The following is a 27,248-nucleotide window of genomic DNA, read 5'->3' as shown; positions in this document are numbered from 1 at the left end:
TTTTTGATCCGGTATAATTTGCGGCTATATAGGCTAGGACATCAAGATGTCGGTTGTCAGTTGTTTCCATTCCAATTTCTAAACAATTAAAAATGAATATTTGAAATATAAATATCTCAAATATCACTTGGTTCAAAAGTTGTCTAAAACCTAGGCTATGACGGGGTGGATACAACACATGTCAAAACCTAAAACCCACATCATAAACAATCTTAACCACAAATTCAATCTCCAAAAATTCTCTTTATTACTTTATACAAGTCTATCTTCCATCAAAAATCATCAATATAACATTCTAAGAATAACAGGTCCTCAACATCGTATTCTCATGTCATACTAAAAATGTAAACTACATTATTACATCCTTCCAATAAGAATCGGACCTAAAATAAAACTAACGGATTGCTCCGGGCAAGAATCCTGAAATCAAACGCGTAGGGGTCCTTGTTGTTAGTGGAGGAAGTATTCCACATATTATGTTCCCAAGAACACACCCACGCGTTGCCTTAAAAACAAAGCAAACATGGGTAAAACATAAAATGGATTTGTTGGAGGTATGAGTAGACTAACCACATATAAACATGTTTATCATACTTTAATTATCCAAACAATCACTTTATATTATCCCATAACTTAATCATTCACAATATGGTTGGAAGCAAACTATAGGGAGGATGTTGGTCAATTCAAAGAGAAGATATAGTGTCTTCCCAAGCAAGATTTCCATTCTATTAACTCATTATCATAACTTCGTTATTATAACTAGGTAAGCGAATTAAAACTTTTATCGATATCCACTTTTGGGTAAGGGTAGGACGGCGTCCTCAAGACAAAATGTTATTAAGTCCTACCCTCATTTCAAAAGAAAGTTAGAACTTCTATATAACATATATAGATATTATATTAGGTATTCAAAAGTAAACCCAAATACTTCTCACGAGAGATAATCAAAGAATACAACTAACCCGTAGAAGCGAATAATACCTTAGTTCTCTCTAGGGCTTTGAAGGAGTGGAAAAGAATCTGGTCATTCAATGAATGGAACCCGGGTCATTTATGACACATTCAATGAATACCCATATATAATGTTCCTTTTAACGGGCCATTTATGGCACATTCAATAAATACCACCTAACATATGACATTAATAAATAATAAAACTAAATTCAAAAATTTTTGGTTGGGACGTGGAGAGTTCAAAAGAGTCGCGGTAAATTTGTTTTACGATTATTGAACTTTATTATATATATTATTTTAGAGAACGGAAGAATATCTTGATTCATGTATTTTTTATTTCTTGTTTTGTTATTAATTAGATTAATGTTTAAGTGTCATAGCGTTGCATATCATAAAATTGTAATGTTCAATTATTAAAATAAAAATGAAATATCACATAGTAGTTAATACACATACACACGTATATATAATGGTCTTAGCCTAAAGCCAAGCATGCTAATAGCCCTAGACCCATCCTAATAGCCCAAATCATAATCCGAGTTAAAAGGTCAAATTGGGTCAACTGGTCAAAGTCAACCCTAGTCAAAGTCAAAGTCAACCTGTCAAGGGTCAACAGCAGTCAACCAGTCTAAACTTATCTAACCCCAAAAGCCCAAAGCCTAAAGCCCATAGTCTAAACTTAAAGCCAAAATGAAAATATCCAAAAACACTCAAGCCCACTTGCCTGATTCGGCCCAAGCCCAATCTAAACTTACTGTTCATAAATCATAACCTGACCCACTTGGATTTATAAAACCGGCCCACAAAATAACTTAAAACCGGCCCAACCCAAAACTAAAACTTGGCCTAAAGCCCAAAACTGAAACCGGCCCAAACCAAACCGATTTCGGCCCAAGGCCCAACCGAAATTCACTGTTCATCTTCTCCACCAGTTACCACCACCACCAGCCGCCACTCATCACCTCCTCATTCCAATCCAGCGGTTTCACCCCTCATAAAAAACCAAACAACTTTAATGAAAGCAAAATCTTCAAATCATTTGATCTATTCTCCTCATCCAAACTAGATCTGTATTCACCCTCCATTAAAGCTTGTTCAAAGCTTCAAGCTTTAACAGCTACCCAAACAACCATCAACAACCCATAACCAAACAACAAAAACCTCACAACAAAAAAATCAAACAAAACAAAGTTAAACAATACAAAAATTTTGGACGCCATTACTGCTCTGCAAAAGCTCCATCTCACGACACCAACAACCATCAACCGCCGTCAAAACACATACCCGACACTTCCTAATAACAACTAAGTTTACATCAAACTTAATCACGGCAGTAGGTGTTCGACCCTCCATCAATTCGGGCAGGAGACGAAAAACTGTTTGGCTGTTTCATAGCTTCGACAGCCCCCACCAGGTTTCAATCCCAACAACCCCCGACAGTTCAACCACCAATTTCAATCAACCAATAACACCATACTCCAGTTCAAATAACAAAAACCCACACCACCTCATTATCCCAGATTGACAGTATAAACGAGAGGGTGATGGTTTGGGGCTCACGCCTCATGAACCATCACTTAAGAGTTTCAACAGTTCAACGATATACACTACAAATGCTAGATTGGGGCTCGCGCCGCCATTGACAGCTTGTTTCAAGCTTCGACAGTTTAACGCACAGTATCACAGTATTACAGTTCAACAGTTCTATATCAAATTTTATAGTTTTAAGTTTTAACAACACTACATATTTCAACCGAAAAGAAATCGACAGTAACGATGATTTAATAAAATAAATCCATAAAATATCTACTCACCTGCAGCGCTCTCCGATTATCAGCCAGCTACAAGAAAAAACTTCATTTTCTTCTGTCAGTAAAACTCTCTTTTTTTTTTTCTAAAACTCTTGCTGGGTATTTTTTTTTTGTTTTGCCTAACCTGTTTTCTTTCTGTTAAAAACAAAACCCCCGAAATAGGGTAGAAAGTTTATCCCATAAACCCACGTCTCCTATTTCCACTAACACTTATCATATTCTATTTCATCTATTGTCTATTATCTATTATTATTATTATTAATATTATTATTGTTATAGGAAAAGCAAAATAAAAGACGGGGGTGTTATATTGGTTCTCTCCGCGGCCCAAATGCACGAAACTGATCTTTGTGAACTTCGCCCCTTCTATTTAGTACCTCCAAATATCTCGCCATCCGAGGACACCAAGCGGCAAAACCACCGTTTGCTTGGCATACCACTAAGTTTGAATCTGAATACACTGTCAATTCCTTCACCTCCAAATCCTCAGCCATTCTCAAACCTGCTATCACAGCCTCATACTCTGATTCATTGTTGGATGCCGCGAATCCCAGCTTCATAGTTTCTTTAATTATGTTATTATCCAGTGTAACCAACACAATACCTATTCCACTGCAAGCATCCGGCGCCGACCCGTCTGTGAACACCCTTAATCCATTCCTCTCGTCCCAAGGGTCCAGAGGATCTTGTTCCCCTTCTTGCTCCGGCTCCATGAGCATCTCCTCCCCCCATGTGGGATCCTCTGCCGGGAATTCTGCTAAAAACTCTACCACTGCTTGAGCCTTCTCCGCAGTTCTAATATGATACTGGATCTCATAAGAACTTAATATTACTGCCCACTTAAGCATTCTCCCAGACTTCTCTGCCATCAGTGCTTGCTTAAGGGGGAGGTTAGTCACCACCAACACCGCATGTGCTTCGAAGTAAGGTCTCAACTTTAGGGCCGAGAATATCAGTGCCAAAACATACTTCTCCACTCTACTATATCGGGTCTCGGCATCAAGCAAGGCTTTACTTTGGAAATACACCGGCTTCTCCACCTTGTCCACTACCCTGACGAGGACTGAGCTAATCTGCGTACTCAATAACCCCCAAATAAAGGTATAATTTCTCACCTTGTTCCGGTCGCGACAACAAATGAGACTTTCCTAAATAACTCTTCAATTCCTGAAATGCCTTCTCACATTCCGTTGTCCATGCAAAATCCGATGTGCTTCTTAGCAATCAATACAGCGGTCTGCACTTATCGGTTGACTTTGAAATGAATCTGTTCAATGCCGCGACCTTTCCAGCTAATCGTTACACTTCCTTGACGTTCTGAGGGGAGGGCATTTCCACCAAGGACCTTATTTGTTTGGGGTTTGCCTCTATGCCCCAATGAGTAACAATGTAACCATTGTCACGAAAAAGTTTGGCTGATGACAGCCCCACCAGGTTTAAAAGCGGTATAATTTTCAAAAAAACTACTCCAGTTTGGTTTTTAAGTATAAACGGAATGGTTTGGGGCTCGCGCCTCATGAAAAAACGGTTTCAAAAAAATACACTAAAATGCGTGGGGCATAAAAAGCGGGTTTAAAAGTATCACGGTAAAATCGGGTTTTAAAACGTATATTTCAACCGAAAAAAATCGACGGTAAAACCGATGATAAATAATATAATAGATAAGGAGTTTGATTTTCTATAAAAGTGGAAAAAAAATAGACACATAAAATAAAAATAAAAATAATACAAATGAAAGAAAATTCAAATACATGAAAGTATCAAATTATCATTACTCATCCAAATACTAGAAATTTTAGATTTAGTGCCAAAACACTATTCAAAATAAGATACTACTAATTACCAACCATAATGGCATAATTAATTACTACAAATAAGTTAATAACTTTAAAATTTTCAATTAATTATTAATAGTCCAAAGCAAAATAGAACGGTCTCAATAAGTCAAAGAACAATCTTAATCCCTCTTCAAAAGGTAAACTCCATAACCCATGAGCATTTCTTTTCTAGCGCTTTTTCTTTTAAAAAAAAAAAAAAGTTTTAAAGCGGGAGACTTTCAAAATCTGGGGAGGGTTTTAAACGCTTTAGGGCCGAGAAAGCCAAAACATTTAAAACGGGTTTAAAAGCGCTTTTTTTGAAAACCCGGTTTTAACCCCTGGAACCAGAATGCTCTAATAACCCAATATCTCGACAACAAATGGTTTTAAAAACGCGTTTTAAACCCGTATTTGGTGACAATGAATGTAACCCAGAAACTTCTCGGTACGTGGTCACTCCAAATATACACTTCTCTGGATTGAGCTTTAGATTATGCTTTGGGGTCTTTCGCAGTATGTTGAATGTCTCCCTCAGGCCCTCTAAGTGCTCTTCTTCTGACATGCTCTTTTCCACCATATCATCTCTATATATTTCAATTTCCTTTCGAATCTTGCCCTCAAATATCTTTTCTCCCAACCATTGGAAGGTGGCCCTGGCGTTTTTCAATCCAAATGACATCCTGGTATAACAGTAGGTACCACCTTCTACCACAAAGGATGTCTTTTCCTGATCTGGACCGTACATCGTGACCTGATTATATCCCATAGAAGCATCCATAAATGAAAATATTTTGAATCCTGTTGTTCTGCCTACTAACTCATCAACTCGCGACATAGGGTAACTGTCTATAGGACACTCCAAAGTTGATGTCTGTAAAATCAACACACATTCGAACTTTGCCATTCTTTTTTGGTGCAGCGACGACGTTAGATAACCAATCTGTGAACTCCACCTCCTTGATGATTCTTGCTCCTTTTAACCTAACAACCTCCTCCCGAATCCCCTTCGCATACTTCGGCCTCACACTCATCATCTTCTGTCTCACTGGTTTCGCGTCCTCCTTCATATGCAGACGATGACATGCGAAACCAGGGTCCAACCCTGTGATATCCTCTATTCTCCATGCAAAAACATCACTATTCTCTGACAAGCACTGTGTCAACATACTCTTCCACTCTTCCAGCAAATTGGCCCCCTACTAATGTGAACTTCTCTTATTCCCCTACCCCCAAATTTACTATTTCAATCTCCTCTAGAGTCTTCGGTCCCATTGCTACCTCCGCCTCCCCTTCCACGGTGGCACACTATAATTGCTATGCCTGTCTCTTTATGGGGTTAGATGGTTCTCCTCCCGAGCCACGAACCATTCTCTTAACCGTATCCTAATGACTATTCTTAGCTGCCACCTGATCACCGCAGACTTCATACATTCCCGTTGAGGTGGGGAATCGAATTACCTGATAATAGCTTGATGGTACCGCCTTCATTTTGTGGATCCACCGCCACCCCAGAATCGCATTGTATTGAGAGTTAGAATCTACTACCATAAATTGAGTGAATACCGTCACAGGCCCCGTCGTCATAGGTAGTAACAGTTCCCCTATAGGATCTGTAATACTCCCATTGAATCCATACAAGTTGGACCGCGGTGGCCTAACCTGCCTCGGGTCAATCCTCATTTCGTCCAAAGCTCCCCTGAACAGCAAGTCCACTGCACTGCCACAGTTAATCAACACCCTTTTGACCATGTAATTGCCCATTGCCACAGTAATGACCAAAGCATCTTTGTGTGGGGTATCAACAGCTCTAAAGTCCGCGTTGGTGAATATAATCCGGTCTCCCTCCTCCGCCTGCCTTGACCTGGATCGCAGACCATCATTTGCCTTGCTGACTTGCTGTATACTCGCTGTTCTTCTTATCTTATCTCTATGAGCGTTATGACTCAGAACTTCTCCACTGTAAATCACATTGATAGTTCCCAATATTCTACCCTGAGCTGGTACTTGTTCCTCATTTGCCCCCTATAAACTCCCTCATCATTCTTTTTTCAATCAGCCTCTGAATCAACCATTTCAACGCATAACAATAATTAGTCTTATGATTTCGTACCTGGTGATAAGCACAGTACGACTTGTTTGGCATCTCGATCGGGGTATCTGCGGTCCCTCATATCCCTGAACGTTCTTGATCAACGACAATATCTCACTTAACGGCCTGTCCAAAGGAGTCTGTTCAGGCTCGTGGTATGGCTTCCTCTCCCTGTTTTCCCTTCGCGCTCCCTCTCTACTCATCTCTGGACGCGATGAATTGCCACGGTACCCTCCATTGCTTCTATCCCACGACTCCGTCTTTCTGTGATCCCCTTCCTTTTCTACCGATGACACTGCTTTTGCTATCCTCCTAGAATCCTTCTGCATCATGTCCTCATATCTTATGTTTTTTTCCACCGTGGATACAACTCGTGCAAGGTCGCGATCTCGTTCTTTGCCATCGACTGATGGACTCTCGTTCTTGGCCACAAACCACTTTCAAATGCTATCACTACCGTCCTTTCATCCAAGTTTTCAACCTTCAATGTCTTGGCCTTGAATCGACACAGATAACCCCTTACCGACTCCGCGGATCTGTGCCTAACATTGAACAAGGCCGCGATATCCACCACTCGCCTCTTCTGATGTATAAAGTGATCTATAAACGCCTGCTCCAACTCTTGGAAATTAGTTACACTCCTCGAAGGCAAACGATAATACCAGTCCGATGCTCCCCCTTTAAGACTAGCTGGGAACATCATGCATCACAGCCCATCATACCACGCTTCTTGCCATAGAGGCATTTGTTGCCTAAAATGATGAATGTGATCTACCAGGTCTCCCTTGCCATTGTACCTTTCAAACCTGGGCTGATTGAACCGTTTCGGCACCTTCGAAGCCTATATAGCATCCGTTAGCGGATTATAGTTCAGGTCAGCCACTACCTGACTAGCCGATCCCATCTGAGTTTTCACCTGTTGTATGTTCGCCTCTCGGTCATTGTTTATCATCTCCTGGACTTGCTCCATCGTGAGGCCAGCTACTGAGTTCTCCACAAGGTCCGGACCCTCTTCTTCATTGTCAGACTCCTCACTTGCTTCCGCTTCCGCTCTCCCTTCCTCCTCCGCCATCTCTTTTTCCCTTTCTTAACGCCTCATTCTCCTCTCTCAATCTCGTGATCTCTTCTTGCATAAGTCGTGTTTCCTCCGAAGCTGACTCAGCGGCGGCCTCCTCTCCTTGCTCACCACTTCTGCCTCCAGCTCTTGCATCACAACCTTTCTTGGTCGACCTACTCCTCTCTTACCTATCGTTGCCATTTCCACGTTGCTTTGCTTTCTCGGTTCCCATAAAGACGGTGCCAAATGTTTTATCTCAATCACTATTACACTCACTCTCTCTTACAGTTTGTTGGATCTCAATCACTATTTCCCCTCTCACACTCTAGGTATAGTCCCTCTAGAATAATGAAAAAGCATCCCTTCTCTCTCCTCCTCTTTCTCCTTTATACTATTATCCTTTTTCATCTTAACCATCCACCTATCCCTCCATCTCGCGGCACTCTGTGTCCTACGTGTAAGGTTTCCGTACAGTAACTAAGTATCCACAGCTTGATCCTGTGCCCCCATCTCTGAGAATTATGTCGCTTCCAGTTCATCCTACCGCAGATCTCATATACCCCAGATCTTACCACCACACCTACTGCTTAAGAAATAAAATGAGGCTAAACAATTGACTTGGCCCAAAATCATAGTTGGGATTGGCCATTACAATTCAAATCCAGAATCGTTGGGGTTGCCCCAAAGGCCCAAACTCACATAAACAAAACATTCGTGGGTTTCTCCCATTGCTGGATTGGTGTTATTCTTATTTTAGCTAATAATAAGCATGCAACAACTGATACCATGCTACTCACTGTTTTTTTTAAGTCTTCAAACCCATCCCTCCAAGTCTATTATCTTTTTATACTACATGGGTGTATGGGTTTTCAGATTCTAATTAGAATTCAAGAATTAGTATAATGCCGGAAGACTGGTTCATAATTTAAGTGACACGAGGGAAGTGTTTATAAATTATGGAAAACTTTAAAAACAAAATATACTACTTGATAGTTGGGGTGCAGTTTGGGCTATCATAGTGTGTAGAGATTATTTGGACATCTCTACACTATAAGATAGCCGGGTATTTAGGAACCCCTCTTCACAGTCGAGTAGGCAATTTGTAATCTCCATAGTTGCTCAATTTCAAAACACCTCCCTCACAAAAATTAGAATAAACCCCCTATTTATTAATAATTTAGAAAAGCCTCTCTAATATCACTTAAATTATATAATTATTCTCAATTTCCCTCGCTAATATTAGAACAAACTCTCTTTTATTAATAATTTAGAAAAACATTTCTAATGTCACTTAAATAATATAATTATTCCCTATTAAAAAAAATAGATGAGCCTTTCCTACATAATTACAATTACCAATTACAATTAGAATCCAAAAAAATCATGTTAACTATCAAACTCGAGGGACGAGTTTTAAGACTTTAAAAAAAAAAAAAAAAAAAAAAAAAAACAATACAATGCTGGTTTGCATACTTGTAGACTAAGTATTGGCCAAGGCCTAAATAAACCAAATGCAACAGACTATGAAACTTGTTATGCTTCTTGATTATGTATGTAAGTATGTTCATCTCATTTTGGCAGAAGATGGGCTTCTAGGTTTAAGCATGAAGTATTGTTCATTTGTTCTTGTAAAACACGTAGGACTCTCAATCTAAAAATAATTTCGTGAGTGCAACTAAATTTCAATAGCTATGAAAATGGAAGCAAAGAGGTCGGAATCCATCATGGTTCAAAATAGTGGGCTTATTACCCCTTGCAATGAGGCCTTACTAGTTACTAGTTAAACTCAAAACTCCACAATGTGTGTTTTATGGTAGTGTTCTAAAAATCGGTTTAAGCGGTCTCTAGACGCTTGGCAGTGCCCAACCGACTCGCTTAGGCCTAAGTCAGTTAAAAAAAATGATCTAGGCGGGCTAGGCATACTAATCGGCCTCTAGGCGATCTAATCGACTCAATTTTTAAAAAAAAACTTAAATGTCGAAAATAAAAAGCTCGTGAAGACTTAAGATTTAAATGAGTTTAAAAGACTAGAGCCCAATGTAAATTCTATGCCACTATAAGATAAAGAATGTGTTTTTATATGAAGTCGCACTTTGGTCTATTTATTTAACTCGAGCAAATCACTTGCCACATTTTTCAACTGTTACGCCATTTTGTGAAAAGTATTTTTGTTTGTCTTTATTTTTTGAATTATGGTAAATGTTTGATTTCTTTACTTCTTGTAGTATGGTGTGTGCATGACTATATATTATAATATAATATATTTATTAGAAAAAATAACCGCTTAGCAGCCTAACCCATCTAGGCACTACCTAGAAGGCCTAGGTGCTAGGCGCTCACCACCGCCTGACTACCGCCTAACGTTTTTAGAACATTATGTTGGTGTGAGTGATTGCTCTTGTACTATTGTAGTGTGTGAGTGATTGCTCTTGTGGTTATGTGTCGACAAATATCGATGATATCGATGGGGATGTGTCTTGTCCGATTTTAGTTGCCGTCACAACATCATTGAAACAAGCACTGTTCTAAAAATCGGTCTAGGCGGTGCCCAACCGACTCGCCTAGGCCGTAATCGTTTAAAAAATCGGTGGACCGATTAGGCGGGTCTAGGCGGTCCAGTCAAGTTTTTTTTTTTTGAATGATTAAATGTCGAAAAATAAAGGCCCGTGTAGGCTTAATATTTGAATGAGTTTAAAAGACTTAAGTCTAATGTAAATTATATGCTACTATAACAAAGAGTATGTTTTTATATGAAGTCAATATTCCTCAACTATTATGCATTTTTGTAATAAGTATATTTGTTTGTGTTTATTTTTTAAGTTATGGTAAATGATTTTCTTCATTTCTTGTAGTATATGTGTGTATTACTATATATATTAGGAAAAAAAACTGCCTAGCGCCTAGCCTGTCTAGGCACTGCCTAGAAGGCTTAGGCGCTCTCCCAACCCATGAACAGTTTTTACAAGGCCAAAGGGCTTCTTACACTTAGTCCAGAAGCTAGACCTTCACAGTCCACAGTGTGGGTGTAGTCTTGTGGTCCAAGACAGAAGGTAGTTAAGTACGTGGTATCAAATATGAAAGATCCATGGGGCTAAATAGGATCTCATCGGATTTCACATACGAACATTTAAACAGACAAGCCCATGAACAGTTTTTACAAGGGCCTCTTATATAATTGGGCCGAAAGACCTCAACATTTTGGCTCCTGAAAGTCTAGTCGGACATCTCACACTGCCATCCAAATGGTGTGGATGGCTCAGGATTATTGCTCTTTGTACTGCAACTGTCATTGGGTATGCAGGTTCAAAAGCCTTGATGCTCAATAGATCTAGGTACAACATTCATCTGACCACCCTTGCTCTTTACGAAGGCATGATTTGGAGGTTTATACTGATGTAATGGAATAGAATTGGTATCAAGAAAATGTAGGAGCGTAACCATAAACACCGATGAAGCGAACATTGGTATAGGGCCAAATATCCATAGCAACAAGGTTGTGGCAAAGTAGAGTGCTCGAAGCCCAAGTGACCAGAAATTGCTTCCTCTTATAACTGCCAGTTCGACATATTTCACAGGAATGTCGGTATTTGGCGTACTTATGAGGAAATTAGCGTGGACATAGTATCTTGTTGAGTGAATAAAAGAGGCAAAAGCCAAAAGGAAACTAGATAGGAGGCTGATGTACTTGACAGTAATGGTGGATGACCTAGTATCTCCATATACTAGAGTGCTCATGAAAATGTTATTTGAAGAGCTTCCAACCCATGCTCCAATGAGTGAACTTAAGCCAATTGACAGGGAAGCTAAATAGGTAGCTGCACTTATGTTGCCTGAAATTACCTGCAAAGCTATCCCAGTTTCCTTCATATCCGGATCAACCTACGAAAGCCCATTGAATACATTAGAAAAATAGGCCTAGCAGTCTAGCACTTATGTTAGTGTAATTATGTAAACAGCGTGTAAACTGTGACATAGCTATATAGACGTTTGGAGCAATCGTACAAGACTCAATCATATAGCAGAGATTGCCATTAAAACCATCTCAGGCTTAGTATCTTTTAGACGAAGGTGTTTGATTAGTACGTTGATGCCATGCCCACGACGACCTTGTGTTAAGTTAATGGTTCCTAATATCTTATAGATAACGCATGTAATTTTCATATACAAGAATACTAGACTTTTATCCTCAATTGATCACGGCAGTATACTAAGAACAGTGCATTGAGCAAAAGACAATAAGCGAAATAATCGAAATCCAAACCTGCATCATTCTCTCAACCCAAGCCCTCTTGTTGTGGTTCTCATAGCCAATGGCAGTGGTATGGGGATGCATAATAATTCTATATAAAAGAAACAAATGGTAGCCAAACATGAGCACCAGACCACAGGGGACCAAAACCATATCTAAGTATTCCTTCTGCAGCACCATCCTCTTTGTTTATTTAACTAAATCACATTGGGACAGAATGAGTTGTGATTGCATCTGTGTTTAAGTTTGTAGAAATAAGATCAAAAAGTTGATTCGGGCTGTTTTAATGTGTGTTTTTGTCTCAACTCTCAATGTGTGTTTTGGTTTTAAGTTGTAACTTTCACGTGAGGCCACTCAGAAACAACTTGCACGTCATTGAAGGGTTTTCTTGCACTCCAATTATGAAAAATCTTTTGAGTGAAGATTTTGTACTCCGTCATATAACCTCTTTGCCCAAAGAAGTTCTATAAAAGTTGCACCACAAGACCATTTCTAATGTCAGACCTTGAGACGGCCTACCCACAAATATAGCTGGACCACCCAAAAGAGCAATGCTATACCTCCCTAAGAGAGGATTATTGAGAGAGAGATAGTGAGAAAAAAAAAAAAAAAAATCGATATTTTTGAGTTTTTGGAACAATAATTTGTTGAGATTTTCAAGAAATTTCATAAAATTATGGACAGTAACATTACTACAAATTTGTTTTTCAAAAGATAGGATTTGCTATTAAGGAAAGACTTGCAAACAAACAACAACCTCCCTATAAGAACATCATCAACGCCCATTGTTAAATGTCTTTGCCAATGTAATAGGTAACAATATATTTGGCAAACACATTCTCTAACGCGCTGCTAAAAACCCGTTGCTATCGCAGTAATTGCCAGAATCCAAATGATTTTTGTAGAATTTATAGCAACAGTTGAGACGACTTTTTTTGTAGAATTTAAAGTGTCCCATTTTTTATTTTTTATTTTTTATTTTTTTAAATAAAAAAGTAAAAACAGAAAAAGAACTTGGAGGGAAATATCTTTAGACGGCATTAGTCGTCCCACGATTCTCCAAGAAGTTTCTTCTTTTTTCTTATTTATTCTTTGACCATTTATATTAGGGTAAATTATTGATTGCCCCCACTTTTGAAGATCACATTTGTGATGCCCCCACAAAATTATTAAATTAGTGCTACCCCCTACATTCTTACTTTCTGTGGTCAAAAGTTAGTTGACTTGGTCAAATGTTAGTACAGATATTTACTTGACGAAAATGCTCTAGACCACCAACTGAATAACAAAACTGCCATTTGAATTCATGGTAACATATAATTTTTGTTAAATAAAATTAAAATTACTTTGATCCATTGGATATAATTAAGTTAAAGTTAAAACCTAAAATAACATGTGGTTTCATCTTGGACAATGACACTAAATTAATCTAATGGTGGTCAAATTATCTTCTTCCTCATCTTTTTCCACATCTATACCACCACCACCACCACCACCACCTTTCCCAAACCCAACCTCATATCAACCGGCCCCATCACCATGACCCATCCCATTTCAATTGAATATGTAGGGAAGTTCTTGAATCTCCATCTTCAAGCAAAACTCCATTAAACTAGTGGTGGATAATAATGGAAGTGGTGGGGTGATGGTTGTTGTCTTGTTGAGTGGAATTTAGATTAGAATTGGGGTTTAGTGAGATATTAAATTTGGATGAAAAGTAGTGGTGGAGGTGGTGTGGGGAAATCATAAAATTAATGGTGGGGTGGAAGTATTGAGGAGGAAGAAAATGATGACAGAAAGAAGATTTGGAATGACAAATCAAACAGTTGTTACATGGACCATTAGATTACGCAATATGTACGGTTTGGATGAAGCAACATATAATTTTAGCTTTATGTTTTTACTTAATAAGGTCCATTGGATCAAAGTTATTTGTGTGGTCAGGATTTTGTCATGAATTTACTTTTTTTTTAGTGTCATGAATTTACTTAATTTAAACCATAGGACAATTTAATCGATGGCAGTTTTGTAATTATGCACTAATGGCATTTTGGTCAAGTAAATACCTAGACCAACATTTGACGAAATCAACTAACGTTTAACTGATGGAAAGCAAAATTGTGGGGTATTGTTAATTTAATAATTTTGTCGGGGTATTGCAAATGTGATATTGGAAAGTGGAGGCAATCGTTAATTTACTCTTTATACATGTCTCCGCCACGTTAACAATATCCGATTTTATTTTATTTTTCATTAATTTATGAACGTGAAACTACCATTTTACCTATACAAGACAAAAAGTGGCATGAGTCGTAATATTCGTATTTGGCAAGGGACATAATCAGAAAAAAAAAATTAATGGCGTGATGAATTTATTGTTGAAGCCCCTCGTTTTCTTTAAAGAAGTTAGATATATGGTACTCGCTATGGGCACAATCCATTTTGAGTTGGGCAGAAAAAAAAAAAATTATTTTCTTTACAAAAAAAATTGTAATTTGTGTTGGGCACTCCCCACTTACATCAAAAGTAACTTGTTGCAACCTCCTATTGCCTTTACCCAAAAAGACTCTACTTCCACAAAAAAAAAAAAAAAAAAAAAAAAAACTAACACGAGTTGCAACTTCCACCATATATATATTTATAAAAATGTTGGCTGAAATAATGAAATTAAGGGTCAATGTAATAATTATCCCATGTAATTAAATCAATTTTTTGTCTGTATTTTTCATTTAATGTAATTTTGATCAAATTTTGTACGTGTATTTGAAAAACAAGCGTTTTAAATATGGATGCTTTAAACAACCTCTTGGTGTTGTTCGAGACCAATATACACGGCATGGCTAGACCGTTTGAAACCTTGCACATTGGAACGACCTCGTGGTGTCGTTCGAGACCAATATACACGGCATAGCTAGACCGTTTGATACCTTGCACATTGGAACGGCCTCGTGGTGTCGTTCGAGACCAATATACATGGCATGGCTAGACCGTTTGAAACCTTGCACATTGGAACAATCTCGTGGTGTCGTTCGAGACCAATATACATGGCATAGCTAGACCGTTTGATAACTTGCACATTGGAACGGCCTCGTGGTGTCGTTTGAGACCAATATACACGCCTCGTGGTGTCGTATGAAGTGAATTCTCACGGTATGCAAAGATCGTTTAAAACCTTCCACAGTGTAATTGTTAAAATTATGAAACGCATAGTGCAATCATAGAACAAAAGATCGCAAGAAATGTCAATTTTCTGTCAGCCTCTGCTTCGAACAATATCACCATTTTCTTCTTTCTGTGATACTGTCCAGAGCTTCTTCATTGCGACTGTTTCGCCATTACTAAGTATAGCCTTATAAACCTTTCCAGAAACACCACTTCCAATTACATTATCCTCATCTAAACAATCCAATATCTCATATTCACTGAATCCCAATTTGTAGAACGACGTCAATGTCCACTTCGTCTTTTCAATACCCTTCTTCTCCTTCTTGTAACTCCTATACTTCAAAACAAACCAACCAACCCCAGCAACAAAAAGTACACAAGCAAGAACAAAGATCAGTACCAACCACACCGAAACTTTGGTCTTATTATGTTGTCCTCTTGGACACAATCCCACTAAATCTCCACACAAACCTGGATTTCCCAAGAAGCTATCCTTGTAAATTTCTTTGGCATATAAAGGTGGAAGATCTCCTGAAAGGCGATTATCTGAAAAACCAAATTTATTCAACACAATTTGGTGGAGTGGAGGAAACGGAGACAGAGACGAAGGCTGGGATGTTTCTTTTGAACTCTTGCTTAAATGTAAAGAAGGTATGTTTGCTTAAACGTAAAGAACGTAAAGAAGTTTGCTGATGGAGGAAACGGAAACGGAGAATGAAGTTAACAGGTTATTTCCGGTTTATGTTTGTGCGGGCTTGGTGATGGAGTCTGCCCAAGACTCAATGTTGTGCCCAACATAAATACAGACCTCAAATTGGGCTGGAGTCTGCCCAACACAAAATGGGGTCTGTCAATAACAAGACCCTTCTATATATATATACTAGATTTTGGATCCGGGCATACGCACGGGACCTAGTAAATATTTTGTGTGCTGAAAAGGCTTTACAAAATGTCTCACACAAATTTTCGAATCAGAATATATTTTTATTGAAAATAAATCAAAATACGTTAATGAGCAGCGATTATGGTGCATAAGTACTTGGAAACTAAGGGATCAAATTGAGATAGCCTATTCACTTTGTAGTTTAGGATATTAATTCCGTAATTTTTAAATAGAATTATCTTAAACTCGATCTAGCTTGTATAATAGTTTTCTTAGATTTATAGTGATTTAGTGGCAAATTTTTGAATCATAATATATTTTATTGAAAATAAACCGAAATATGTTAATGAGCAGCAATTATGGTGCATAAATACTTGGAAACTAAGGGATTAAATTGAGATAGCCTCTTCACTTTGTGGTTTAGAATATTAATCCGTAATTTTCAAATGGAATTATCTTAAACTCAATCTAGCTTGTATAATATTTTTATTAGATTTATGGTGATTTAGCTATAAATCATCACCGTTCAGCTTACGTACTAATGTGTACAAATCACTAAAACAGATTGATTATTTTCATATCATCAAAAAATAAACTATTCCCATTTGAAAAGATTTATTACATGATCGTGTCCTATGAACGGGTGTCATTATATTAAATTATTCTAAAAAATATTAGCAACTATGCATAGCTATGAAAAAATAAAAATTATATTAATTACTCATTTAAATTTCTTGCACCACTCTCTATAAAAAGGAAGCACCAAACACTACGTAAAAAATAGAGTTTTATAACAAGCATCACACTCCAGAATAAGACGGCTTCTAACTGTGTAATAATAAACCACGGCTAATTTCTAGTATTGGACATCCATTATTAGTCGATGTATGTTCGTCGGTCTTCATCTGTCTATGTCCACCTTAAGCATGTTGTCGAGGCCACCCTTTCTCCTTTTGAGCGGCTAAAACCATTTCCCACCAAAACAATTGAGCTAATTTGTGTTTCCCCTTCAATTCTCCACCTTACCCATATACCATCTCTTTCTCTCACTTCTTTCTTTTTGCGAAGAAAAAAATAAGGTGCCTCACTTCTTTCTCTCTCTTAGGGGTTTCATTTGTTTCACTGAAATTAGTTTCTCTCACTTAAACTGAAGTTTCTCTTTGTTTATTGTCAATGGGGTTCGATTAATTCAAGAATTTAAGCTATGGGGTGTTGTAGTTGTTGAAGAGTTTTGCGAGCTACACTCTTAGTTAAACCACTGCATGTGTTTTTCTTCAGGAATGCACACACGTCTCTCTGTGTGAGTTGGATGTTTTGGATTTATGTTGGCAGTTGGGTGATTTTATTGTTTGGTCAGGAACCCTAAGGAGATTCCATGGACTGAGACTGGAGATGAATACGTAGTTGAATCAACTGGTATGTTTTCCGCGAAGGAAAAAACCGCTGCTCATTTAGAGGTTTGCTTCCGTGCTGTAGTTTAATATTTGTTTCTTCAATGAAAGGTTGAATCTTTCTCACTGCTTCTCTAAGGCTAGGTATAAAATAATTTAACTTTATTTATTCTTTGTTTGTAACATTTAAATTAAGAACTAGATGTTGATTTGGTTGCTACTATTTTATGTGGTACATGAACAAAATATTATTACGTGATGTAACTTGGAATGGAGATTTCTTTGGAATGATATTATTGGAATGATTATTATCTTGCTTTAAGCTTCATCCGGCATTGTTGTTTTTCTACTAGACCATGCCCTCACACATGTTATCAGATAACTACGATATAAAAGGTAATTTTTAACTTCGCAGAATGTCAAAGTAAAGTTTTTGATTCAAACCCAAAGTTTCTGTAAGTCTTTACTATACAAAAGACTTAAAGAAACTTTTGCTACTTGATTTTAGTGTTCTCAAGGTAATATATATATTTTCAATCAAAAATATATTTTATTGAGTATCAAAAGAAAGAAAGAAAAGAAAATCATATAAAGGTAGTGAACACTCATGATCCAGAAAAATAACAACTCTTCTACCAAGCGGTGAACTACCAACTCACCCCTGACCATCTAGACCGACAACATGCATGAATTTTTTTATTTTATTTATGTGTTTGCTTTATATTTTGGAGCAATCACTTTTCCCTAAAAGCTATATAATGTAGAGTATGGTTATTATTCATTATATTTTATTTATATATAATTTTTCTCCCCACCCCCCTCTCCTTCTACAGACACAGATTAATACCTCATATCTCAATTCAATGTATTTTGTCTGACCTCTCTTGTTAAATGTAGGTTCTTGTCACTCTTCATCAAACAGTTATTCCTCATTTGTCAAGTCCGATAATGCTATGGTAAAATTGTATATGCACTTCGATGTATTTATATTATGTTCTAGCATCCCTAGAACCCGATCGAAGTCTGACTTAAATATGAAATATGCAGTGACTTCTTAACAAGATCATATGACGTTGGGGGTGTTACAAGTGTCATGGCTCTTAGCAGCCTTTACATTCTCATGTCACAACATGGTCTAGAATATCCGAATTTCTATGAAAAGCTTTATGCTTTACTAGAACCTTCTATTTTTATGGCGAAACACCGAGCAAAGGTTTTTGAGGTAATTTTGATATTCTCTATTAAAATAATTTGGGAATCATTCATGCTTGAGCTTGACCGGTTCTTTTATTTTTATTCTGATGACATGCTCTGAAATCGGTTATGCTTCCAGTGGGAGGAGTGGTTTCCGTTTATGGAGAAGATTTGCTATGTTTTTTCTCTTTGTGAGGGTGATTGTAGAGTGGAGAAATTTAGAAACAAAAAAGGGAACACTTTGTTGCTACTAGGAAAGCTTCCTAATAGCAGCTAGGATAGACGAAAAAAGGGCAGATCCGTGGTAATCCTTTGTTCTTGAGATTCCCTGCCCTATGGTATGGCTAAGTAGGCTTCATATCTTTCTTCAATAGGCCGGTCTGGCACTCCTAGTTGTATTTGTACACATTCCAATTTGCCGGTCATTATGGATCTAATGGCATGGCGAGGCAAAGGGGGAAATCAACTACAAAGACATTTTCTTAGGTTTTTTAAAAAATAATTAAGGTTATGGTGGACAAGCCAATTCCCCACACATTCTTGTACTTCTCTTGAAATACTGTTAGTTTTAAACAAACCCTGTTTTCAGCTCAGCTAGATATATTTTCACCTTTTTATATACTTATTTCACTTACATATGCATTATTCTTGTCTTATGTATTTGAATTACAAGGTAGTGCAATGTTATCATGTGACATGAGGCGCTCGAGTAGCCCCCACCTTGACGCATGAGAGAACTAATTATAGAAATACATGCATAGTAGGCATTAGAAAGATAAAAAGGATGATAATGCTGTATCGTAGTTTGTGTTTTGATAGTGTCTGAATGTTAGACACCTCATATCCGTGTCAGATGCCTGCACACATAGTTTTGTTATTGTTAAAATTTTTGCTAATTAAAAATGTTTTATGGGATGCAGCTTCTGGATTCTTGTTTGAAATCTCCTTTTTTATGAAATGTTTTATGCCTGCACACGTAGAAAAGAAAAGCAAGATACTTGACCAATAGAGATATGAAACCAGTTAAATTTTTAAGGAGCTCATCTTGTACTTTTCGATGTGTTTGTCTCCCAATAATCAATTACCCATCTCATTGTATTTGTGCTAGTGATGGCATTAAATCACATTCTTATGCTATGCTGAATTTTATAATTTTAAGTGTGATCAACTAATTTACAAAGGTAAAGTAAATTATTAGAAAGAGGATAAAGGGAAAACTTTCCTGATGGTGTGTGATTTTGAGTGATCGATGGAGCCTTTACAGAGTATTTTTCTCTTGTCCCTAGATTATATATTTATTTTGAGAACCATTAACATATGTGTAGCAAAATGATGAGACGGATGGAGATTCTTCAAGAAGAGAAAATGAAAATAGTGAGAGTGTAAAGGAATCTGATGCCTGCACAGATATATAAACTGCAAAGCTAGGTAGTGATATGTTTAACAGTGAAGAGACAGATCCTGCAAAATCTAATGCCATGATTAAGTCTCTATTGCAAATTCTCAATGGTTTGTCTAGAATAACTCTACTAACTGCGCTTTGGATTTTACCTTTAGCATGCTTATATTAGGGATTGGAATTAGTTCCATTTCGACTTTGTAGCCATATGAAACTAAATGACTTCTTGGTGCAGGAAGTTCTCTTTGGGAAATAGACACCCTTTGCCACCATTATTGCCCAGCAGTTTTTAGGTATTCATACTTCCTCTCTCTTCTTCTCTATTGTATCTTCTGTACACACAGGCCTATGGATCCTCTTGTTTAAAATCAATATAAGCCATCTTTCTCCCTCTTATTGATGGGGACAATTTTGTGCTATTTTTATTTCTCAAAATTAGTATTAACCTTTACTGTTTCTTTGGTAGATTTGTTGCATCACTTGAAAATGACCTGACAGTGAGGGCCAAAACCACTAAGATCACTGTAAAGGATTTTAGTTCAGCCTCATATGCCATAATTTTCAGAGCCGAGGTAAGATTATATGGGGACTCTCCTTATATTTAGTATATCCATGATACTGGAGTTTCTGGTGCAAGTTTTATAATATTTTCTGTATGTATAGCATGCGTGTAAGACTGTAAGTTATTTTTTCACAATATTTTTGGGAGATGATAAACGCATTCCTATTGCGACGATTTAGAATTAGTCAATGCATGAATAGGCATTCAATCTCCTTAATTAGATGACTAGGGATGTGGTTTGGCACAAACGTTAAACCAACGTTTGCAGCCTTCATCACTTGTGTTGTTGGCTCAGTGATAGATACATGGAAGGTTGCAAATATTTTCGATTTGGTGTCTATCATGATCTTTCTTGTGAGGAAGTGGGGTTTCATTAAAGTTCTCTCGCACTGATTATGTTAGATGGAAGGCAGAGAACATATATGATTGTGCCTGGTATCAATGCCAAGCTTTTGGGATGCCAAGAACCATGATATTCATACTTTGGAACTTTATCCCTCTTGCATATATTTCATGGTTATTGTAGAATCCACAAAATATAAGCTTGATAAATTTGAAGCGTGATGAGATACTAGCTGCGTACTCATTCATTTTTCTTACAAGTTATAGATTATCTCTATTTCTATGACATGGGTGTATCCCTCACATGCATGACTAACTATATTGAGGGATTTTGAATAAGTATTGGTTTACCAATTTCCTAATAGTTTACGGTGAGGTAATGGTGACCCCTTTTCTTATATTTCTAATTTCTTTGATGAGAATTGAGTTGTAAATTTTGTTACTTGGAAATTCATGAAACATAGCTTATGGTGTATAACTATGATCATTCCTAATATTGACGACATTTGAAAATACCTAGTAGGCCAGTACAGTGTTCACTCTGACAAATTTTCTATTGTACCCAAGGGTATGATCATTACAGAGTGTTTTTATGATTCAAGGAGTCTATATCGACCAGTGGATATGTATTCACCATAAAGGCTGAGCAGTGTCTTGGAAGTATACCTAAAACACTTGCAACAATCCTACATGGAACCGAAGTTTATAACTTATGTTAAATCTGGTTCAATGGTCAATATATTATTAAATGTGCACATTGTGATAACGAAACAACTACATTCAAGTATTCATATCTAGTGTTTTTTTAGGTTTTCTTTCCAGGTCCTATTTGCTATGTTGATTTTTTTTTGGTCCTATTGCTACATGTGTTCAATTTTATTTGTTCGAAGAATTTTAGGAAAAACAAACTTGGGTGCTTTTGGTTCTTGTGTTAAGTAAGCTATTTAAAGAGTAACATTCCATTAATTTCATTGTTTTTTCTTAGGAAATACAACAATCACCAGTTCGTGATGATTCACGCGATATCCGACCTCAATCTACAACTTGTCATTTGAAGAGTTTCTTAACAAAGATTGTTGTTGCAATTGGAGAAGTCTGCACCTACTTAACGACACCTTCAAGTTTGTATAATGTCCGAATCGATAAGATACTTGATGATTTTGCACCGTTGTATGAAGGAGATGGAAGACTTGGAGATATTGTGCTTGGTGACATCATTACTTGGCCAAAGAATTATGTGATTTTTATATTGATGAAACACATATATTATCATGGAGATAGAAATGATTTGAATCAATAAGAATGTATCTTCTTTTGGCGTGCCTTGTAAATCCAAGTACATGGTGTATTATTTTGGTTCTTTGAAGTTGAATGCTTGTCTTGTAACAAGAGTTCAAATACTTTGGTACTATATATGTCAGACTTGCAGGGTTATTGTATATGGTATACTTCAATGTATACATTTTGGAATGGAGATCTCTTTGGAATGATATAAAGATGTTTTGTAGTTCAGTTTTCTTATGGTTTCTTAATTGTAGTGCAGTTTAAATTTAAATTATTTTGGTACCCAATCATATTAAAGCTGCAGGTGGTCTGGATATATTTTCTATAGGCATGAACCGTCAATAATAAGAAATTGAAACACATTTGATGGACCTGGACATAGCACTAGACAGCTTGAAGCTGTTGTTTTAATCACTAAACGATGGCCTTTAACTGTCCCGAAACACATTTATCGACAGCTTCTAGCTGTCCTTTTAATTTAAATATTAGACATCTACTAACCGTCAAGAACAAAATCGATGCCATTTTTTACGACAGCCTATGAGACAGTCAGTAGCCGTCGATATTGAGCAATCTCGACAGATATAAACCGTCTTAAATAGGCTATTATGACATAGTGAAACCTTGATAAAACTCATCGACTTCTTTTTATTGTTAGGTTTAATAATATAAGTTTGATTAAAGTTTTGTGAGAATGTCCAATGTGGCCAAAATAATATTGAAGCTGTTTGAATACAAAAATTAAATAAATACTATTTAAAATGCAAAACTATATTTGTCGAGACATTTATTCTCCCTACATATAATACAAATATGTTTTAGGGTTATTAGTTCAATGCATTTGCATCAATTTTTTGATTTTCCATTAATTATATATTCTTTGAGATTAGTTTAATGTAGTACGTTGCATCCAGTTTCTAATTTTTCATTAATTATTTTTTAAGGCTAGTTCAATGCAGTTGCATCAAGTTTCCAATTTTTTGTTAATTATTATTTGAGGTTAGTTCAGTGCAATTGTATCCACTTTATGATTTCCTGTTAGTTATTCATTAAAGTTAATTCAGTACAGTTGCATCTAATTTTCGATGTTTCGCTAATTAGTCTTTGATATTAGTTCATTGTATTTGCATCCATGTTCCAATCTCCCGTTAATTACTCTTTCAGGTTAGTTTAATACATCTGCATCCAGTTTTTGATTTCCTATTAATTATTTTTCTAGGTTAGTTCGATAGTTTACAATTTCTATACAGTTTACATATATATAAGGGTCTATTTTTATAAATTAACTTTCGTTTTGGGTTCCTAATTACTCGTAATTACTCATGTGAGAAGGCTAAAAAAGTGGACATTTATGCTTTGAGGTCAGTGTGATGTAGTTACATCCGACTTCTGATTTCTAGTTAACTATTTTTTGAGGTTATTTCAATGCATTTGCATCCAATTTTTGATTTCCCGTTAGTTAATATCTGATTTTAGTTTAATGCAGTTGCATCCAATTTTTGGTTTTCCGTTAATTATTCTTTGAGGTTAGTTCAATGTAGTTGCATCCGATTTCCGATTTTATGTTAATTATTTTTTGAGATTAGTTCAATGCATTTGCATCAAGTTTCCAATTTCTCGTTAATTATTTTTTGAGGTTAGTTCAATGCAGTTACATCAAATTTATAATTTCCTGTTAATTATTCAATTAGGTTAGTTCAGTGCGGTTTCATCCATTTTTCAATGTTTCGTTAATTAGTCTTTGAGATTATTTCATTGTATTTGGATCCAGTTTCTAATTTCCCGTTAATAACTTTTTAAGGTTAGTTCAATGTATCTACATCTAGTTTCTGATTATTTATGGTTTGAGGTTAGTTCGATACAATTATATCCGGTTTCTGATTCCCGTTAACTATTCTTTGAGGTTATTTCAATGCATTTGCATTTAGTTTTCAATTTCCCACCAATTATTCTATGAGGTTAGTTCAATGCAGTTGCATTCGGTTTTTTATTTTCTGTTTATTATTTTTTGAGTTTGCATCAAGTTTTTGGTTTCCCATTAATTATTATTTGAGGTTTGTTTGATGTATTTGCATACCATTTCCGATTTTTCGTTAAATATTTTTCAAAGATTTGCATCCAATTTCTAATTTCCCATTAATTATTCTCTATCGTTAGTTTAGTGCAATTTGCATAAAGTTTCCAATTTCCCGTTAATTACTCTTTGAGCTCAGTTATGTATTTGAATCCAGTTTTCGATTTCCTTATAATTATCTAATGTGGTGTGTAATACCAACTTCTACTGATCCATCTGTAGTGTCATTGCAAACATGACATAAAAAGTAAATTATGCTTAATTTACTATGTGGGATCATCAAAGATTATTCAGTTTTCGATTTCCCGTTAATTATTCTTTAAATTATGCATGACTCACTATGTGGAATCGATCTTCAAAGATTATCTACGAACAGGTGTTGTTATATTAATTATTCTGAAAAATATTTGCAAATATGTAGAACTATTATATATTAATATTATATTGATCACTAAACCAAATTTCTTATAACGTGAAAGCCTTATTCTCCATTAAAAAAAAAAACTCATATTTGATAAAACCCTTCAATTTCATTTTGTTGTTTAATAATAGAAGTTTGATTGATATTTTGTGAGATTGCCTAATAAGGGGAAGTTCATATATATTGAAGCTACTTGAATACGGAAAGAGATAAGATAAACATCATTTTAAATACAAAACTATATTTATCGAGACATTCCCACAACATATAACCCAACTATGTTTTGAGGTTAGTTCAATGCATTTGCATCCAGTTTCTGATTTTCCGTTATTTATATTTTGAGGTTAGTTTAATGCAGTTGCATCAAATTTCCAATTCTCGTTATTTATTTTTTGAGATCAATTCAATGCCGTTGCATCCAGTTTCTGATTTCTCATTAATTATTCTTTTTGGTTAATTTAATACATTTGTATCCAATTTCCAATTTCCTATTAATTGTTCTTCAAGGTCAGTTCGATGCATTTGCATTCAGTTTTTGATTTCCTTTTAATTATTCTGTGAGATTAATTTAATGTATTTGCATCTAGTTTCTGATTTCTCGTTTATTATTTGATAAAGTTGTATTTGCATCTAGTTTTCGATTACCCGTTAATTATTTTTTAAGATTAGTTCCACGCATTTGCATTATGTTTCCAATTTATAATTAATTTTTCTTTGAGGTTAGTTCAATGCAGTTGTATTCAATTTCCGATTTTCTGTTAATTTAATCTTTGAGGGTTAGCTCAATGCATTTGCATCCAGTTTCTGATTTTCTGACAATTATTTTTTAATGTTAGTTTGATGTATTTGCATCCAAGTTTTGATTTTTCGTTAATTATTATTTGAGGTTAGTTTAATGTAGTTGTATCCATATTCCGATTTTCTATTAATTACTTTTTAAGATTAGTTTAATGCTTGTATTTGCATCTAGTTTCCGATTTTCCGTTAAATATTATTTGAGGTTAGTTCGATACATTTGCATCCAGTTTTTGGTTCCCCATTAATTTTTTTTTACGTTAGTTTCATTCAATATTATACATATTTTAAAATATTTGTCATTATTGCTTTGTCGTTATTATTATTTTTTTTATTTTCTATTATATATTTTGTGATGTTATTTTTTGTATAATTGTTACGTGTTAAGGATATATTCGAAATAAGTCGGTGCTTTATCATAGTCTCATAGACACTAAAATTGTATGATTTGTAACATGGAATTATTTTCTACAAATCACCTATTTTTTAGCAATTTTTTTTATTTGATCAAATATATAAAAATTAGAACAATAAAAGTGTTTGATTCGTAATATGAAATTACATTCTACAAATCACCTATTTTTTAGCATTTTTTTTTTAAATTTGATCAAATATATAAGAATTGAAAATACACTCAAACTCTCCAAATATAAGAATTAGAAATACACTCAAACTCTCCAAAGAGCTCTAAATATAAGAATTAGAAATACACTCAAACTCTCCAAAGAGGTTCCATATACGTAGGATTGTAGGCTATTAGAAAATACTATCTTTCATATTATAGTGCCACATAGGATAGAGAAAATGCTAACTCTCATATTAGAGTGACACATAGAGAGAGAAAATCCTCCTTTTAAAGGTCTCTGTTTTAGTATATAGACTAGATTTTGGACCCGGGCATACGCCCGGGATATATTAAATATTTTGTGTGCTTAAAAGGCTTTACAAAATGTCACATACAAATTTTCGAATCAGAATATATTTTTATTAAAAATAAACCAAAATACGTTAATGAGCAGCGATTATAGTGCATAAGTACTTGGGAACTAAGGGATCAAATTGAGATAGCCTATTCACTTTGTGGTTTAGGATATTAATCCATAATTTTTAAATATAATTATCTCAAACTTGATCTAGCTTGTATAATAGTTTTATTAGATTTATGATAATTTAGTGGCAAATTTTCGAATCAGAATAGATTTTTATTAAAAATAAATTGAAATACGTTAATGAGCAGCGATTATGATGCATAAGTACTTGGAAACTAAGGGATTGAATTGAGATAGTCTCTTCACTTTGTGGTTTAGGATATTAATCCGTAATTTTTAAATAGAATTATCTTAAACTCGATCTAACTTGTATAATAGTTTTCTTAGATTTATGGTGAGTTAGCGGCAAATTTTCAAATCAGGATATATTTTTATTGAAAATAAGCCGAAATACGTAAATGAGCAGCGATTATGGTGTATAAGTACTTAGAAACTAAGGAATCAAATTGAGATAGCCTCTTCACTTTGTGGTTTAGGATATTAATCCTTAATTTTCAGATGGAATTATCTTAAACTCGATCTAGCTTGTATAATAGTTTTATTAGATTTATGGTGATTTAGCGGTAAATCATTACTGCTCGGCATACGTACTAATGTGTACAAATCTCTAAAACAGATTAATTGTTTCCATATCCTCAAAGAATACATTACTCCCACTTGAAAAGATTTATCACATGAACGTGTCCTACGAACGGGTGTCGTTATATTA

The 27,248-nt window shown here is 35.7% G+C and overlaps 2 protein-coding genes across 5 annotated transcripts; one reads left to right on the top strand and one right to left on the bottom strand.

Annotated features, from left to right (window-relative positions):
- Positions 1-10,799: 10,799 nt before the first annotated feature.
- On the bottom strand, positions 10,800-12,289 carry LOC147476711 (uncharacterized). 2 transcript variants are annotated; one of them, XM_086582803.1, is made up of 3 exons: positions 11,993-12,289; positions 11,415-11,610; positions 11,007-11,289 (listed from the first exon to the last, which is right to left on the bottom strand). In XM_086582803.1, exons 1-3 carry the CDS (start codon positions 12,158-12,160, stop codon positions 11,147-11,149), a joined length of 507 nt encoding a protein of 168 aa, XP_086438929.1. In that variant the 5' UTR covers positions 12,161-12,289; the 3' UTR covers positions 11,007-11,146. The 2 variants fall into 2 exon arrangements, with proteins under 2 accessions (XP_086438928.1, XP_086438929.1); XM_086582802.1 differs by having other exon boundaries at positions 10,800-11,610; positions 11,993-12,287.
- Positions 12,290-14,687: 2,398 nt separating this feature from the next.
- Positions 14,688-22,414, top strand: LOC147476710 (uncharacterized). Of its 3 annotated transcripts, none has more exons than XM_086582915.1 (8): positions 14,688-15,796; positions 17,386-17,485; positions 18,317-18,375; positions 18,467-18,641; positions 19,939-20,122; positions 20,248-20,305; positions 20,479-20,584; positions 21,902-22,414. In XM_086582915.1, exons 5-8 carry the CDS (start codon positions 20,050-20,052, stop codon positions 22,214-22,216), a joined length of 552 nt encoding a protein of 183 aa, XP_086439041.1. In that variant the 5' UTR covers positions 14,688-15,796; positions 17,386-17,485; positions 18,317-18,375; positions 18,467-18,641; positions 19,939-20,049; the 3' UTR covers positions 22,217-22,414. The 3 variants fall into 3 exon arrangements, with proteins under 3 accessions (XP_086439041.1, XP_086439040.1, XP_086439042.1); XM_086582914.1 differs by having other exon boundaries at positions 17,307-17,485; XM_086582916.1 differs by lacking the exons at positions 14,688-15,796; positions 17,386-17,485; positions 18,317-18,375; positions 18,467-18,641 and having other exon boundaries at positions 18,656-20,122.
- The last annotated feature ends 4,834 nt before the right edge of the window (positions 22,415-27,248 follow it).

The sequence above is a fragment of the Coptis chinensis genome, chromosome 9, assembly GCF_015680905.1.
Source record: "Coptis chinensis isolate HL-2020 chromosome 9, ASM1568090v1, whole genome shotgun sequence".
NCBI lineage: Eukaryota > Viridiplantae > Streptophyta > Magnoliopsida > Ranunculales > Ranunculaceae > Coptis > Coptis chinensis.
The sequence above is the reverse complement of the archived record's forward strand: the minus strand, read 5'-3'. Positions and strand labels throughout refer to the sequence as shown.

Excerpts from the sequence above, each read along its gene's own strand:
- LOC147476710 (XM_086582915.1), top strand. The coding sequence starts at position 20,050 with ATGTTTAACAGTGAAGAGACAGATCCTGCAAAATCTAATGCCATGATT. Across the intron at positions 20,123-20,247 it reads TCTATTGCAAATTCTCAATG|GAAGTTCTCTTTGGGAAATA; the intron begins GTTTGTCTAGAA and ends TTCTTGGTGCAG. Across the intron at positions 20,306-20,478 it reads TATTGCCCAGCAGTTTTTAG|ATTTGTTGCATCACTTGAAA; the intron begins GTATTCATACTT and ends TTTCTTTGGTAG.
- LOC147476711 (XM_086582802.1), bottom strand. The coding sequence starts at position 12,160 with ATGGTGCTGCAGAAGGAATACTTAGATATGGTTTTGGTCCCCTGTGGT. Across the intron at positions 11,611-11,992 it reads GGGTTGAGAGAATGATGCAG|GTTGATCCGGATATGAAGGA; the intron begins GTTTGGATTTCG and ends GGGCTTTCGTAG.